The sequence below is a fragment of the Podarcis tiliguerta genome (genome assembly GCF_965153285.1).
Source record: "Podarcis tiliguerta genome assembly, chromosome: 10".
NCBI classification, from domain to species: Eukaryota; Metazoa; Chordata; class Lepidosauria; order Squamata; family Lacertidae; genus Podarcis; species Podarcis tiliguerta.
Window position 1 is genome coordinate 6,200,780 of NC_139543.1, and position 16,931 is coordinate 6,217,710.

The window sequence follows — 16,931 nt, forward strand, 5'->3', positions numbered from 1 at the left end:
GGGCCATCTTTCTGGGTTTAGGATTGCGCTTTTAAGTACTACGAACTGCACTAAAAAGAGCCTCCCTGTATGAAGAGCGCGGTTAAAAGAGGCTCTGAAGGGAGAAAGCGAATGGATGATTCCGTTGCTTCGTCTACTTCTGAGGCTGAGGGGGGCGGTGAAATAATAAACTTGGGGGGGGGGGGCGCGAGATCTCCCCAGCGCGCTTCCTGCGCACGAAGGTCTGGATGCGCGCAAGGGGGCGCCGAGGCGCCGTTGCTCTACCAGGCCGCCAAGCGAGGGAGGCGGAGCCGCTGATGGCCGCTTCCTCCTTCCTCGCCCGGCGGATCTCTGAGGGGCCGAGAGAGACGCGGCCATGAGGGAGAGCGGAGGGTCGTCTGTGCGGACGGGGCTGGTGGCGGGGCTGGCGGTCGGGGCCGGCGTCTGCTACTGCCTTTACCGAGCGACCAGCGGGGGAAGGGGGCGCGAGGGAGGAGCCGGGGCAAAGCGGGGAGATGTTCGTCCAGGGCAGGAGCAGCACCGGGCGGCCGCCCCCGAGGGCCCTTTGCTGCAGAAAGTGTCGGCGATGCCCGTGATTTCCAGCCCGGGCCGGAAGGGGCCGGAAAACCTTCGGCGAGGTAAGAGCGCCGGGCGCTTTGTTTTGTTCTTAATGCATTTTCCAGTTACCGACTTTGCGCTTTTCAAGATGATAGAAGTCCCAGTGCCGGATTTACGTTTAAGCTAAACAAGCTATAGCTTAGGGCCCCACTCTCTTGGGGGCCCCTCAAAAAACTGGATGTACATTTCCAAAATGTTAAGTTAGAGCTTAATAGTTATTTCACTATTAATATACTTACTTCTTAATTGTACAGTGGTACCTCGGGTTACATACGCTTCAGGTTACATGTACTTCAGGTTACGGACTTCACTAACCCAGAAATAGTGCTTCAGGTTAAGAACTTTGCTTCAGGATGAGAACAGAAATCGTGCTCCGGCGGCGCGGCGGCAGCAGGAGGCCCCATTAGCTAAAGTAGTGCTTCAGGTTAAGAACAGTTTCAGGTTAAGTACGGACCCCCGGAACGAATTAAGTTAACTTAACCCGAGGTACCACTGTATTTCACTATTAATATATTTCTTCTTAATTGTATTTCAGTTCAACAATTACTTCGATAAAATACATATTTTGTTATGTGCAAATGGTTTTAGATACCCATTAGGTCCATAAGCTACCATATACAGCCATACCTCGGGTTGAAGTTGCTTCAGGTTGAGCGTTTTCAGGTTGCGCTCCGCGGAGACCCAGAAATAATAGAACACGTGACTTCTGGGTTTCATGTGCAGACGCTCAAAATGACGTCACACGCATGCACAGAAGCGGCGACCCACGCACGTGGAGATGCAGCTTGCGTTCGCTTCAGGATACGAACGGGGCTTTGGAACGCATCCTGTTCGCATCCAGAGGTACCACTGTAGCATATATTCCATACAAAAAACAGCAACAATTTGTTGTTGACAGAGGACAGCTGGACATATAAAGGGCCCCAATACCTTCAGTAGTTTAGGGCCTCATCAAACCTAAATCCGGCCCTGAATACACCGGTGGCAAGTGCAGAGAAATACAGCTGTGTATCCCTTAGACCACCTCATGAGAAGAGTGGACTCCCTGGAAAAGACCCTGATGTTGGGAAAGTTGGAGGGCACAAGGAGAAGGGGACGACAGAGGAGGAGATGGTTGGATAGTGTTCTCGAAGCTACCAGCATGAGTTGGACCAAACTGCGGGAGGCAGTGGAAGACAGGAGTGCCTGGCGTGCTCTGGTTCATGGGGTAACGAAGAGTCGGACACAACTAAACAACAATCCCTTAGACCAGAGCTGTTTAGGACTCCTCAATCACTTGTCAGAAGCACAGTTCAAGGGGTTTGCATGTTATTTATGTACATGCTAGTAACATAACATTACAAGGGCCTATCTAGCTAGGCATTTTGGCCTGCAGTCTACTACTGATAATAGTAGAGTGCAGTTGTGCAATTTATCCCATGATTTGCTGCTAATTAGCAATCCATTCTTGGATTGTTAGTTGTTCAAAACATTATGACTCATTAAAGGCAGGCAAGCTTCTCTGCAGTTAGCCTGATCAGAGGCTCTTCTTTCCCCTCTTGCCATTAGAGACTTTTTTATTTATTAAAAAAATGAACCCTTTTCTTCAGGCACCCATAGCTAATAACGAGGTTGTTGATTCTTACCTAGACCAACTGCTGATAAGGTATAATAACCCTGTTTCAAATACCATATGTCTCGCCCTCCTCTTCTTTCCACACTGTTTCCGAGGTGGCTTGGAGCCAATTGGACAAATGCAGTTTTAAGTAAAGAATAAGGATGAACCCAAGCCCAGTGTCCTAGGAGGGAGAATAAATAGGAAATACATGGTTATTATTGGTTCCAAGACGAAATGTCAAACACCGGTTCAGAACAGACATCCTCAGATGCAGGGAGAACAACATTCATTGCTTTATTCTGCTCCATAAAAATCCAGTTAAATAGGACTTTATTATCATAAGCATCTTACTAATTGGTCATTAGAGCTGAGTTAGTGATCTGCCCACTGTCACCAAAATGTACCTCTGTTTTAACACAGCCTTTTATGTTCATGTCAAACTTTGTCATTGGGCTATAATAGTTCAGAGTGTAGCTACACAGGTTTGAAATGCAAAGAAATGCTTAATGTAAAATAAAAAGTTGTAGTGCAATTGTTTTAACTAGTGCATATACACACATTAACCACTGTAGACTACTGCAGCCTTTCAAATATGCAATGTAGAGGCAGGTGTTAACACTCTACTCCAGGGATAGGGAGTTTTAGGCCCAGGCACCAAATGTGGCCCTGTAGCCCCCTCTGTCTGGCCCTTGGGACTCTCTCCAAGTCACACACGCCTCTCCCCAGACCATATCCCTCACTTCCCCTGCTTTACACTCTAACAGTTTGTGCATGGCTGGAATGTGTCCTTGATGTCTGGGTAGAGAGGATAGGGAGTGGCGTGTGAGCCTATGTAGCAACTAGCCCATTGCATAAAAGACAAACTAAAATGTGTTGCTCCACCCAGTTTTACCCCAGGCCCAATCCACCACTGACATGATGATGTTGCCCTGGGAAGGCTGCCCAGAAGGGATTGTGGCCTTGATCCTCTCCTTCCTTTCCCCTCTCCCCCCCCCCCACAATTAAATTACTATTGTAGAAATTGTTTATGTTTTCTCAAATTTCTAAAATTAGAAAACGTGGATCTTCCAAAATCATCCCATGATCTGGAGGCACACCATATACAGAATCTTATTCGTTTACTTGACTCTACGAAGGATCCCACAATTCAGGAGCAAGCCTTGATTACATTGAGCAACAGTGCTGCATTCTCTACAAATCAGGTAAGTATTGTTCTTTGCTTAAAAGAAAAGAAAATATATGAAAGACAATAAGATAAAGTAATAATCATGTAAAAACTAATTAAAACAATGTAATTTGTTTCCTTGGGATCAGGATCATATAATCTAAGAGTGGGGTATAAATCTTCAAAATCAAACCTACAAGAAGATCTTGGCTTCTATTTAGGTTAGTGATTCTCAATTAGTGAAGTACTTCAGACCCCGTTTTTTGAAAGCTATGGCTTTTGAAAATATTTATATCTCTACGGTAGTTTTTGGAATTGTGAATTGTGCCACGGACCCCCTGGGTGGATTACGCAGACCCCTGGGGGTCCATGGACCACCAGTTGGGAACCACTGTGCAGTGGCGTAGCGTGGGTTGTCAGTACCCGGGGCAAGGCAAGTAATTTGCGCCCCCTAACCCGTGGATTTGCGCCCCCTAACCCATGGATTTGCGCCCCCTAACCCTAACCCCCAGATGTTGCGCCCGGTGCGGCCGGCCCCCCCTGCACCCCCCACGCTACGCCACTGCCACTGTGTTAGGTAACTGTAATACTTAGCTGTGCGTTTTTCTAGGACTAATACTACTTCCACAGCTTAAGTGACAGAATTCTAAGCAGACCCATAGTGCCTTGTCCCATCTCAATGCTAGTGGTGCCTCCAGACTCTCATTATCATGGAGAGGGCCTCAAGAACACAAACTTTCAGATTGCGCAGTTAGGGCTCTGTTGCTGTAGCTCAACAAATCCACTTTTTTAAAAAAGAAAGACTTTGTGTAGTTTGGAAAGGGATGAGGAAATGCATTGAAAAGTGTGAATAAATGAATGATTAATGGAAAGATATATGAATGCCCTGCAAGAAAATCAGGATAAATTTTCATTGTAATAAACCGCCCTGCAGACAAATCAGAACAAATGCTCAGTAGAGACCAGATATTATTTATCCTCTACATAAGCTTTGTGCAAGTAAATCAGGTTGAATGCTCAGTAAACAGGTCATCTGGGGGAGCCCTTATAGAGGAAACAGGAGATTAAGTTGAGAGTACTACACTGTTCTGTACCTTACCTCAATGAGAAAAAGGAGAGATGTCAGTCGTTGGCAAGGATGATGCACAGAGCCCTTTGCATGAGCAAACCGCAGTTCCATGAACACTTGTGAGGAAGTAGGCACTTTCATTCCCCTTCCAACTCCTGCATAACTCAGTCCCACTTGAAGAGAGTGTCCTGGTGTGTTGGAGTAGTTTGGGAGAGGTGGGAAGAGGGGGAAAATGATTCCTTCGCAGTGTCTACCCACGTGCTATGCCTAGAGTAGTTTTTACAGATTAGATAAAAATGAAATCCACTTGCTTCATTGTATTCTTTGTTGATTCAAGCAGAATTCATATAACAGTTAAAACATATTTTGTTTGGCTCCCGGAATTAAATTAAGATAATTGTATATCACACATTTTTCTGTTTAACTCGTAGGATATCATTCGAAATTTAGGCGGGCTTATCGTTGTTGGAAAAATGCTTTCAGTTCCTGACATTAAAGTGAAAGAAAAAGCACTGAATGCACTTAATAACTTGAGTATGAATATTAAAAATCAAGAAGAGATGAAGGTAAGTTTAAAAGCAACAAACTCTACTACGGAAAACTCTGTGCATAAATAATGAGTTTATATGAAGAACTTTTTGTGCAATCCCATTTAGATTCAAAGCAATGAAAGCTTTCCCGTTGACTTCAATGTGATCTAAGCTTTCCCCTGTAATGTTGATTAGGTAAATACTTTTTATAATGATTAATTACAGCATTTTCTATGCTGCCCTTCAGTTAAAACTCCCAGGACAGCTCTCAAAGTCATAAGCAACACCAAATTAATAACAAAGATTAGCATAAATATAACTCAAAGGGGCTTTCCATATGGGGGACACCACGGCTGAAAAGGCCCTCTCTCTGGTACTCCCCACCTGACATAAGAAGGGAAGGGCATTCAGAAGAGGACCACTAATGATGAGCAAAAAATAGGATGACTTACTTCTCTTGTCACAGTCATCCAACCTACATTACTTTAAGTTCAGGTGCTGTTGAAAATAAATATAACGACATGCCAATTTTAATATAGTGGTGCCCCGCAAGACGAATGCCTTGCAAGACGAAAAACTCGCTAGACGAAAGAGTTTTCCGTTTTTTGAGTCGTTCAGCAAGACGAATTTCCCTATGGGCTTGCTTCGCAAGACGAAACGTCTTGCGAGTTCTTGCGAGTTTGTTTCCTTTTTCTTAAAGCCACTAAGCCGTTAATAGCCGCTAAGCCGCTAATAGCCGCTAAGCCGCTAATAGCCGTGCTTCGCAAGACGAAGAGACTCGCGGAACAGATTAATTTCGTCTTGCGAGGCACCACTGTATTTGTATTCAGAGGGCAATGAATTGGCTCTTGAATTTGCATGATGAAACCTAAAACTGTAGGGACAGTTGGTGGTGTTGCCCCTTAATCTACCGTATATACTCGAGTATAAGCCGACTTTTTCAGCACATTTTTTATGCTGAAAAAGCCCCCCTCGGCTTATACTCGAGTGAGGGTCCCACTGACTTGTTCTCTGGTGCAGTGCGGATGACTTGCGAGCGGCAGAGGCTGTTATTGGCGGCGGCGGAAGAAGCAGCCCTTTCAGGCTGCTCCTTCCTCCTCTGCTGCCTTTGCTGCTGTAGGCAATGGCTGCGGAGGAACGAGCAACCTGAAAACAGCCTCCTCCGCTGCCGCTAACAGCGGCAAAGTTGCGCGCGTGCAAACAGCCCTGCAGTTGCACATGTGCAAACGCTTAAAGAAGCCCAGGCATTCCGACGCATGCGTGGCAGTGCTCCTTTAAACAAAAACCAGACAGAGTGGCGGTGGCGGTTGCTGTGGCAACTGCCATTATGGTTCTAGAAAGCGTTCGCGAAGGGAAGGTGCCTCTCCTCATGTCCTACTCCACTAGCCTGAGGTGTGCGGGGCTGCCCCGGACAGTGCTGCGCTGGCTGCAGAGCCTCGATCTCAGCTTCTCGCCTACGCATTTCCCTAGGTGAGGCCACCGCCCCGCTTCCCGCACCTTGGCTCCCCTGACACTTCCTGCCGTACCTGGGCACCTCAGAGGCTGAAGATGCACCTTGGGGTCAGCGGGAAGAAGGGGCCTGGTTTGCTTTTGGCTCCCTCGGCTGCAAGCCCTGGGCTGCGTCTTTCTTGCCCGTGTGGGCGCCTCCCCTCCTGCGAGAAGTGAATGCAAATCTCCCAGGAGCTTTGACGGAGCTTGAACTCGAGCCCTTTGATATGTGTATATCAAATGTTTTCAGACCGAAGGCTGGGTGAACCAGTGGGGTAGAGAGGCCCTTTTGGGGAGGGGGGAAGCACCTGTGTTCTGTTGTCATCAGTGCTGGAAACGTCGGGTAAGATAGCACCAGAATCCCCTTTATCCGTTGAGAAGAGGTTTCCTTCCTTAAAAATTAAACCTGTGGGCTTCCGAAGTTTAGTCCAGAATTAGCTTCTGGTCCACAAGATACCTTTCTTTGCCTAGGAAGAAAGACTTTCATGGTGGCAGCCCCCACTGGAGGGTTTGTAGTTGCTGCATCACAATCCTGGATTTGCATAAAGGCAGCAAGCAAAAGTGAAGTCAGGTTGCACAAGAGCAGTGAGTGTGGCATGACAGTGAGAAGGGAAAAACACTGAAAGGCTGGAGGGGACGAGGGAAACTGGCAGTTTTAAACAATGCTAAGAGGTTCGAGTAAAGTACTGTGGAATATTTGAGAGCTCTCATGAGACAGCTGAGGAATGGAAGAGGGAGTAGTTTGAGTATAGTGAGAAGGGAGAGAGAGATGAAGGTTTTTGTACTTTTAAAGTTATTGTTGATACCATATTGTTTTTGTTGACCCTCTTTTCCACTTACAGAGCTAGTTTACTGTTTTTCTTTGAAATAAATGTTCAAAAACATTTAACCTACTGATGCCTCAATTAATGTAATTTTATTGGTATCTATTTTTATTTTTGAAATTTACCAGTAGCTGCTGCATTTCCCACCCTAGGCTTATCCTTGAGTCAATAAGTTTTCCCAGTTTTTTTGTGGTAAAATTAGGTGCCTCGGCTTATATTTGTGTCGGCTTATACTGTGGTACCTCGGGTTAAGAACTTAATTCGTTCTGGAGGTCCGTTCTTAACCTGAAACTGTTCTTAACCTGAAGCACCACTTTAGCTAGTGGGGCCTCCTCTTGCTGCTGCTGCTGTGCCGCCGCCGCACGATTTGTGTTCTCATCCTGAAGCAAAGTTCTTAACCTGAAGCACTATTTCTGGGTTAGCAGAGTCTGTAACCTGAAGCATATGTAACTGAAGCGTATGTAACCCGAGGTACCACTGCATATGGTATTAACAATACTTTAAACATCTGCAGAGAAGAAAACAGATAACTCTACATTTAGAATATGTTGTTAACGGAAGGATTATTGTGATAAAAGGTTTTGCCAATTGTTTAAATTAGCAGCATTCGCTATACCTCATGTTAAAAAAAAGGTACTTTGTCGCTACCTTTGCTTATTTGTTCACAATTTGTGTTCAACAGCGATAATATTTTGTTTTTAATGATAACAGTGGGATTATCACTGGGAGTGGTTTGTTCTGATCGTGTTTTTGTTTTTCCCTACCCTAAGATATACATTACCATAGTTTGTGAGGAGACAGATTCATCCCCCTTGAACTCTGAACTTCAGCTGGCTGGGCTTCGATTTTTAACCAATATGTCCGTTACCAATGACTATCATTGCATGATGACAAGCTTCATACCATGCTATCTTCAAATGCTTTCGGAAGGAAATGAAAGAACACAGGTACCGTAAGATGCTCTGTCTTGTTAGGAGGAAAATCTTTTGGATTCTGCTTTTCTTGCCCTTTAATTCTCTGTGTATTAAATTACTTTGAAAATTAATAGTAGTCATGCACATAAGTTAAAGGGGGTAGAAAATGTTTTTAGCTGATTTTTCTTTACTCACCTCTTTTTAAAAAGTGAGGGAGTAGGACCATTTAGGCTTTCTGAACTCCAGAGCCAACTCAAAAAAATGTTAACTCTAATTAGAAAAGGGATTTGAACCAGAGCATTAAAACAATTGCTTTTTGGTCAATTCATTAGAAAAGACCTTAGCAGGACTCCGTTCCCTGTTCCTTTGTAAGTTACGGGCACCACAAGATGGCTCTCTATCACTCTCAACCTGTTTACTTTGAGTGAAAATAACAGCAGAGCTTGTTTTGAACAGTTCTGAATGTTTCTTCTTTAGATTACAGAAGCACACATTATTAGAAGAAAACAGGATTCTCTGAGAATTCAGGATAGATTTATACTTCTGAAAGATGGATGTGACTTTTAAATTAAGAATAGGTGCAAAGGCTCCTAGAAGAATAAGGTTGCTGTCACTGGTCAAGCTGCATTGCAGCTTTGGGGTTAGTTTACACTTCACAGCTCAGATTGACTTTGTGTTTCCGCTGAGTACTATGCAAGCTTCATTAATGTGTGGCCCTGAAATTCCGGATTCCCCCCCCCCCCCCCACACAACTGATGTCAAAGTTTGGTGCTAGTTTTGTGCCACAAACCCTGCTTTCTGCAGTGCCCTCCAGACTGAGTAATTGACAGTCAAACCAGGGCTCATAGGTTTACCCCCAAACCCAATGTCTGCTTGGCTAAAGACTGGTCCCAAAGTGGTGTGCTGGTTTGGTGCTGCAAACCCCTCTTTCTGTGCCACCCCCCAAACTGAGTAATTTATGAAGCTTGCAATGCGGGTAGCCAATTCTCGTATTGGTTTACTCAGAAATAAGTACTGATAAAACTTAAAAGGGGCTTATTTCCTAATTAGGACAAATGCTTGTTACAAGAAAATTGGGTTCATATTATTTTGCTATTTTTTCTCCTTATAATTTTTGTTTTGTCACCATGTTAGAACTGTCAGAAAAAGTGAGATCTAATTTTTTTGTTTTATGATCTCCTAGCCTGCAGTTTGTAAGTTGTGCTGGCAAATCTTATGATTAGTAAATTAGTAATATGTGTTCCTAATATATCCTGCTTATTTTATGTGTAGTGTTAAATCCAAAGTATATTATTAAAATTAACTTTCCCCCTATATTAATAGGTTCAGGTTCTAAAAGTGCTTGTGAATTTATCAGCAAACCCAGCTATGACGAAACATCTCCTTAATGCTCAGGTAATGCTACTTTTTATGCTTCTTCCAACAATTACTATTTGAAGAAATAATAATAATAATAATAAATTTTTATTTATATCCCGCCCTCCCCAGCCGAATCCGGGCTAAGAGCGGCTAACAACAATAAAATAATACAACATTCTAAAATCATTTCATTATAAAATTAATTCCAATCAAATTGATGGCAACCATTGGGCTAGAGTTCTGTGAAGATTGCCAAAGGCCTGGTGGAACAGCTCTGTCTTGCAGGCCCTGCGGAAAGATGTCAAGTCCTGCAGGGCCCTAGTCTCTTGTGATAGAGCGTTCCACCAGATCGGAGCCGCAGCCGAAAAAGCCCTGGCTCTGGTTGAGGCCAGCCTAACCTCTCTGTGGCCTGGGACCTTCAAGATGTTTTTATTTGAAGACCGTAAGTTCCTCTGTGGGACATACCAGGAGAGGCGGTCCCGTAGGTACGAGGGTCCTAGGCCGTATTGGCCTTTAAAGGTTAAAATAGCTATAGCTGAGTGAGCAGAGATAAGGAATCCCCAGGTTAGTAGCTGGAGAATGCCTGAGGTGTATGGTGCTCAAAATTTGATTTTGGGTTGGCATAGGGAAGTTCAGAAGCTAGTAAATTACTTAAGAGCCCATGAAGGTGGGTTAGTGATGCATATAATGTTTACTAAAAAGATGTATGTTCACTTATTTTTTCATGCCTATGAACAACTATTTCTTGTTTGTTTAATTCTCTAGGCACCCTTCTTATTATCCCTGTTTGACACCTTCATAAACAAAGAAGTTTTGCTCAGGGTCCTGGTGTTTGCCACAAACTTAACAAAACTTACACAAAAGGACAAGAACATTACTGTCCCTCATCACAATGAACGTTCAATTTTTTCTGTACTCTGGGGGAATACTACAGAGTGCACTCAGAAACTAACATCTTTGTTGTGCCATCATGACACAGAAGTAAAAGAACAAGTGGCAGAACTGATAATGCAGCGGTGCTGAAACTGGAAATTGTTAAAAGCCTCCATTCAAAATCAAATTCCAGATGCAAAAGCCTAAACTGAGGCTTATGAATGTCGGACTCACAATATATATGTAGACCTACATGTTCATGGAACAGGAAGAAAAGTAGTAGAACTTCTTGCATGTATGAAACTACTTTCAACCTCGATGGAAAAGCATTATATGGAAGAATACACATGGAAGCTGTAGATCAGTACTGTTCATTTATGTTGCTAAATACAATTTGTGTAGAGCTAATTTCTGTAGAAATGCTTCAGTCATAACTTTGCATGTTTTGATTTAAAGCTGTCCGTGTGTCTCAAGAGTCCAACTCATTTCAAATAGGAGTTAGGCATTTTGTGTTGCTGATTTCATCCTTGCTACTTTTCAGGTGTCTCAGACTTTTTTAAAAAATGCTGATATTTAAGTCATTTATTTTCAGTTCAGACATTTAATTATTTTAAAGATGAGCCAGCTATTCTTATAAGTATTTTTTGGTGTCTTATGTTTTATTCAGTTTGTATATTTTTGTACACTGCCTTGGTAGTATAAATATTTTAATTGATCTTGATCTATCTTCTTGGAGCTGAGAAAACCTGATAGAATATTTTGGCTGTATTCCAGAGTTGTATGTGAGTTCCATATGTAAATATGGAGAAAACTCCATATTGTTCTCTATTGAAATGTATGAGGAACAGCTTGTGTATAGCGAGCTGCAAGGGTGCAACAGGTATAGTGGTTAAGAGCGGTGGACTTGTAATCTGGTGAACTTGGTTCGCTTCCCCGCTCCTCCACATGACCTTGGGCTAGTCACACTTCTCTGAAGTCTCTCAGCCCCACTCACCTCACAGAGCGTTTGTTGTGGGGGAGGAAGGGAAAGGAGATTGTTAGCCGCTTTGAGACTCCTTAGGGTAGTGATAAAGCGGGATATCAAATCCAAACTCCTCCTCTTCTTCTAACAGCATTTACTATGAGCATACAATGTTTTGTAATGTGTTGGCATTGCTGCCTCCCATACCCTCTTTTTATATACCAGTACAATGAGTATTAAGATCATCAGACTCTGTGCTTTTTTATTTACTATTTAACTTTAAGCCCTCTAAAAAGAATAGCTTGCAATTATGCACACAAAAATTAAATTTACACCTCTGGAAGGAATTTATTTTTGTTTTGCAAAGATGGTCAGATTTATGTATGGTTGAGTTCATACTCGAGGCAGAAACCTTGCAGCCTGGTTATGACAGATTTCATCAGTCACAAAAGGATGTTACTGCCTTACAGATGATGTTACTGCCTTACAGATGAACTTAAGTCCTCCAACAAGTGAGCTGTGAACATCAGTGTACCCAAAGCCATAATTCATTGCATTTGTGTTTTAGTAGCTCAAACCCATACACCTGAATAAAATGTAAAGTAGCAATTAAATGAAAAAGTAGTATGTTTCAAATGCAGTGCCATAGTACTCTCCCATTTGTATTTCACAGCAAATACAAGTGTATAGTGATGTAAAACTGCAAATAGTATAAAGGTAAAGGTAAAGGGACCCCTGACCATTAGGTCCAGTCGTGACCGACTCTGGGGTAGCGGCACTCATCTCGCTTTATTGGCCGAGAGAGCTGGCGTACAGTTTCCGAGTCATGTGGCCAGCAGGACTAAGCCACTTCTGGTGAACCAAGGCAGCGCATGGAAACGCCGTTTACCTTCCCGCCAGAGCGGTACCTATTTATCTACCTGCACTTTGACGTGCTTTCAAACTGCTAGGTTGGCAGGAGCAGGGACCGAGCAACGGGAGCTCAGCCTGTGGCGGGGATTCAAACCGCTGACCTTCTGATCGGCAAGTCCTAGGCTCTGTGGTTTAACCCACAGCGCCACCTGCGTCCCGAATAGTATGTTGAATATTATTCTTTAGCTGAAGATAAATCCTACTAAAGAAAAATTGGGAGAGAAAAAGGAGCGTAGTTAAATTAAATGGTTATTTCTTATTGTGAGAGTCCAAGTCAAATTAACAAAACATACTCAAAGTATTATTCAATGATATGACTACTTCTGAGCAAGAGAAATCTTTATTTTGTAAATTAGTTTTACTAGTTTGACACATGTATAATTGGCCATTTTTTACAATGTTGAACAAATTAATATCATGCTTTTAAAATTTTATAAGCAATTTGTATATGTTTTTCCACATCATTCTGACAAACCAATTCATTTGAAACCCACAGTTGGCGGCAAGGAGCAAGAACAAACAAAACAAGCTGAATAAAGATTTCAGAGAACAAACGGTTCCAGTTACATGCAGCTTGCTTATTCTCAAAACAAGAAGTGTTCAGGCCTGTGCTAGAACAATTTCACAGTGACAACACAATGCAAAGTGTACAGAGTTTCTGGCCAGCAGCAACATAAATAGGCATTTTTTGTAGTTAGAACTCTTTGAAAAGGCACATTTTATAATTTCAAAACTTGGCTCTTACATTTGCAATTGAAAATGTACAAGCATTCAGTAAAGTCAGTGTTTTGTTCAAAATGTGCTTTTAGCAACTAGTTGTGTTGGAAGACACCATCAAAAACCCTCTTAATTTCCAACAGCTACGAAGGCACAGGGCACATTCTCTAAGTGATCATTCTGCCAAAGGGAGATAATGGGCTGGGACTATTCACACTAATGCTGCAATACTCAAAACATTTTCCATGTGGCTACTATATTGGTTGTAAAACTCAAAACCACTTCTATCATGGTAGCTTCAGGATCTTTAAGTAGACCAGCGCAATCCAGTATTTTATACCAAGTGGGCTGCAAGAGTACTTTGACACGGAACCCGCAGGCCACACACTACCTTACTGCACAGGCCAAAATTTGGTCCCCATCAGCCTCGCAGCTCTCATGCTGCCTTTCCACAGCCAATAAGAAAGGTGCAAGGCTTTGGGAAGGAGGCATGAGGCCCTGACAGGGTCCCAGAACTCCCACCTTCTTCCCAAAGCTGGAAGAGCGCTAATTATGCTTTGGGAGGGAGGAGGGAGGATTCTGGGAGCCTGTCAGGGCCCTCATGCCTCCTTCCCAAGACCCAGTGCCTCACTTACCTGGCTTTGGGAAGGCAGCGCAAGGGCTGCAGGGGGGGAGCATCAAATGTCGCTGAGGGCCACTAAAAAGGCCTCGAGGGACACATGCGGCCCTCAGGATGCATGCTGGACTGCCCTGAACTAGATCATTTCAGATTTTAGCCTAATCCAAAAAAAAACAAAACCCAAGCCCTTTCTGGTGTTAAACAATAAGGCTGTGCTCCTAATCCCACTTATGAGGAAAGAAGTCCCATTGAATTAAATAGGACTTGATTCTGAGTAGACATGGTTAGGATTCTGCTTTAAAATATGCAATCTGAAACATGCATACTAGAAAGGAAGTTCTATCACGGCAGGCCTGGCATCTGAGTAAGGATGCTAAAGATTAGAAAGTGTGTCTATTTCACAGGATAGTGGGATGTATGCAAATGAAGGTTTTGATCCTAATCACCTGACAAAAATGAATGGTATTTCAGCAAGACCTTCCAGGTATATGAATCCACACATACCATCATTTTCAGGGAAACCTATCTGCAGTTTTCTAATTCCACCCGATGCCTGTTGATCAGATCATTGGTGGAAATGATGGAGTGGCTTAACTGTGCTCTTCCCACCCCACTCCAAGGCAGAAAGGGGTCCCATAAGCACAGCAATGCATATGGTAAACTGAAGGCCATTGCCATGGGAGATTTTACTATAACAGACTTGCAGTCAAATGCATGCAGAAACCAATTTCTATACATAAGCACTTTATCTAACAGAAGGTTACACTCTCTGTGCTCCAAATCTACATTTGTATGTAGGCCTTGTTTTTCAGTGTAATCCCCCATTTTTAAAACCAGAAATCCGATTTTTCAGAAGGGAGGGTTCAAGCACTTAGCAGTTCAGTGAGGGAGGGAGGGTTGCTATGTCAAGAAAGCCTTGAGTTCACAGGTCCTCTTGGGTCTTCTGGATTGTGGCCTAGTTAATCTCTAGCAGGTGACCTGCACTGGTTTTAAAGAGGTGAAATGACTTCACAGGCAATGGAATTAACTCCTTATGTACACGGCATGTGCAGCTAAGTTAATGCTATCAAGTGCTATTTCATTCATTTATTAAAAACTTGCAATTTTGTAAGGCTGGTATGCAAACTCCTGAAATCTTAAAAATCCTGTTCAAAATTTTACAAAAAGGTATCAACCTTAATTGCTTCCCCCACCCCCAGATACAATTAATAAGAAATCGATTTCCCCCCCATTTTTATTCAAATCCATCCTCGTTAATATTTAAGTCTCGTGATTCACCATGCTTTAAGACAAAGAAATCTTCAGTTTTCAATCCGTATCTGTCTAGAGCTTCCATCAGTTTAGCAGGAGGGTCCAAGTAATACTGTGGAGAAAACAAGCAGTCAGGACGCGATAAGCCTGTTGTGAAACAGCTTCATAGATAGGTATGACTACTTTAGTCTTGCAAACTTAAGGGGAATTCTGGTTCCACCGAAATCCAATAAGACTTTTCTTTTTTCCTGCTGAAGTCCTTGTTAAGCTCTGAATGGAGCTACCCCCTTGATGCATACCTTGTATTTGCGGCAACAAGTGTTATTGAGCTGATCCTGCTATTTCAGGATGAATCAACTGCTCTGTGCAGCTGTGGTAACTTGTCCAGACAGAGCACTCTGGGACTGCACACTGCTTACAAAAGCTATGTTTTCCATGAATAAACTCAGTGGCGTAGCGTGGGGGGTGCAGGGGGGGCCGGCTGCACCGGGTGCAACATCTGGGGGTTAGGGTTAGGGGGCGCAAATCCACGGGTTAGGGGGCGCAAATTACTTGCCTTGCCCCGGGTGCTGACAACCCACGCTACGCCACTGAATAAACTTCTTAGATATTACAACTGTTCATGAGAGCAGTTGTTTGCACACATCAGAACCAATCTGTAACCTCGGTTCTTGCAGGTGAATGATCACATGCATTGGATTGTGAGCACAATCTTTCCAGTTAAGTTTATGGGAAAGTATGAAGTGCTCAACAAAGGCAGATATTCCTAAAAATATTAGAAAACCATGGGACCACAGCTCAGTGACAAGGCAGGAGGCTTCTGCATACCAGTTGCTGAGAATCATGAAAAGAAGGGCATTACAGAGCTCGTGACCTGCTTGTGAGCTTCCCTATAGGCATATAAGGGCCTTTAGTCTTATCCAGCCAGGGCTCTCATTCTTAGGATGAATCTGCTCTGCATCAGGTCCAGTTTCAGTCTCCAGTTAAAGGACTGAAGGCAGGATAGGGAAACGCCTTAGAAGCAGTCTAACTCAACACAATGTGTTATTAGTTTTCCACATTTGGAAAGTATTATTCTTAGTTATCTAATAAGTAGCAACTGCAGATTGAGAACTGTAATCATGGTAAATTCAAGAATAGCTCAAACACCAGTATGAAAGAACATACAGTGGTACCTTGGGTTAAGAACTTAATTCGTTCTGGAGGTCCGTTCTGAACCTGAGGTACCACTTTAGCTAATGGGGCCTCCCGCTGCCGCCGCACCGCCACCGTGTGATTTCTGTTCTCATCCTGAAGCAAAGTTCTTAACCTGAGGTACTATTTCTGGGTTAGCAGAGTCTATAACCTGAAGCGTCTGTAACCCGAGGTACCACTGTATCAAAATATGTTTACTTGCTGCAAACTTGTAAATGAAAAGAACTGTGGCAGAGAGGATTAAACAATGCCTACATTCTACGAAACCCTTGGGCTGGTACAACTGACTTATCAAAGTCCAGCGGCCAAATCATAAATTTTATGACAGAGATACCTCTCCAGTTGTGCACGCCACCTTTTGACAGCAAATGTTTAATAGTGACCTTACCGGCCTTCCTTTTAATTTTTTAACATATAAATTTTCCAGCAGAACTAGTTTACATTCTGAATCTCTGTACTTAGCAGTGCATGAAATGTGGAGGATCTGTGGGGTTCAGAATCCTTCTCAAGCACCTACCAGAAAGTTTAGGGATTTCTTAAACATTAATGACTTCTGAGTCTAATTCCAGTTTTAATAAACAACCACGGTCTTAAATGCTCAGCCCCTTCATCTGCAGAGCATCATCCTGTGTTGTTGGCCAGTAAATGATGATGATAATAATAATAATAATAATAATAATAATAATAATAATAATAATAATAATAATTTTATCATTTATACCTCTCTGAGTGGCTGGGGGTTAGTTTCTTCATTATGCTAGAATGTCAAAGAACGTTGGGGTACTGGCACATATGTATGCTGATATAATATGATATGCATACTGATAAGATATGATTTTGTTACACATTCAGGAAAACCAG

At 43.0% G+C, this 16,931-nt stretch overlaps 2 protein-coding genes and 1 long non-coding RNA gene across 9 annotated transcripts in view; 1 reads left to right on the plus strand and 2 right to left on the minus strand.

Moving 5' to 3' along the window:
• Positions 1–12,855, plus strand: ARMC10 (armadillo repeat containing 10). Its single transcript, XM_083400026.1, has 7 exons — positions 1–617; positions 3,248–3,396; positions 4,860–4,994; positions 8,041–8,217; positions 9,508–9,579; positions 10,309–12,086; positions 12,454–12,855. Exons 1-6 carry the CDS (start codon positions 356–358, stop codon positions 10,564–10,566), a joined length of 1,053 nt encoding a protein of 350 aa, XP_083256152.1. The 5' UTR covers positions 1–355; the 3' UTR covers positions 10,567–12,086; positions 12,454–12,855.
• LOC310658319 lies at positions 3,294–8,029 on the minus strand. The gene is made up of 2 exons (XR_014502226.1): positions 6,755–8,029; positions 3,294–3,413 (listed from the first exon to the last, which is right to left on the minus strand). It is a non-coding gene; the product is annotated as an uncharacterized lncRNA (long non-coding RNA).
• Positions 12,614–16,931, minus strand: part of NAPEPLD (N-acyl phosphatidylethanolamine phospholipase D) — a 21,851-nt gene continuing 17,533 nt past the window's right edge. For 4 of the 7 annotated variants that reach the window (XM_083399897.1, XM_083399899.1, XM_083399900.1 and 1 more), the window contains exon 5: positions 12,614–14,988. In XM_083399897.1, coding sequence (XP_083256023.1) covers positions 14,860–14,988 — 129 coding nt within the window. In that variant the 3' untranslated portion in view covers positions 12,614–14,859. The remainder of the gene's footprint in view (positions 14,989–16,931) is intronic. The other 3 variants (XR_014502117.1, XR_014502118.1, XR_014502119.1) reach the window with 1 other exon arrangement.

Excerpts from the sequence above, each read along its gene's own strand:
- ARMC10 (XM_083400026.1), top strand. The coding sequence starts at position 356 with ATGAGGGAGAGCGGAGGGTCGTCTGTGCGGACGGGGCTGGTGGCGGGG. Across the intron at positions 3,397-4,859 it reads CTGCATTCTCTACAAATCAG|GATATCATTCGAAATTTAGG; the intron begins GTAAGTATTGTT and ends TTTAACTCGTAG. Across the intron at positions 9,580-10,308 it reads AACATCTCCTTAATGCTCAG|GCACCCTTCTTATTATCCCT; the intron begins GTAATGCTACTT and ends TTAATTCTCTAG.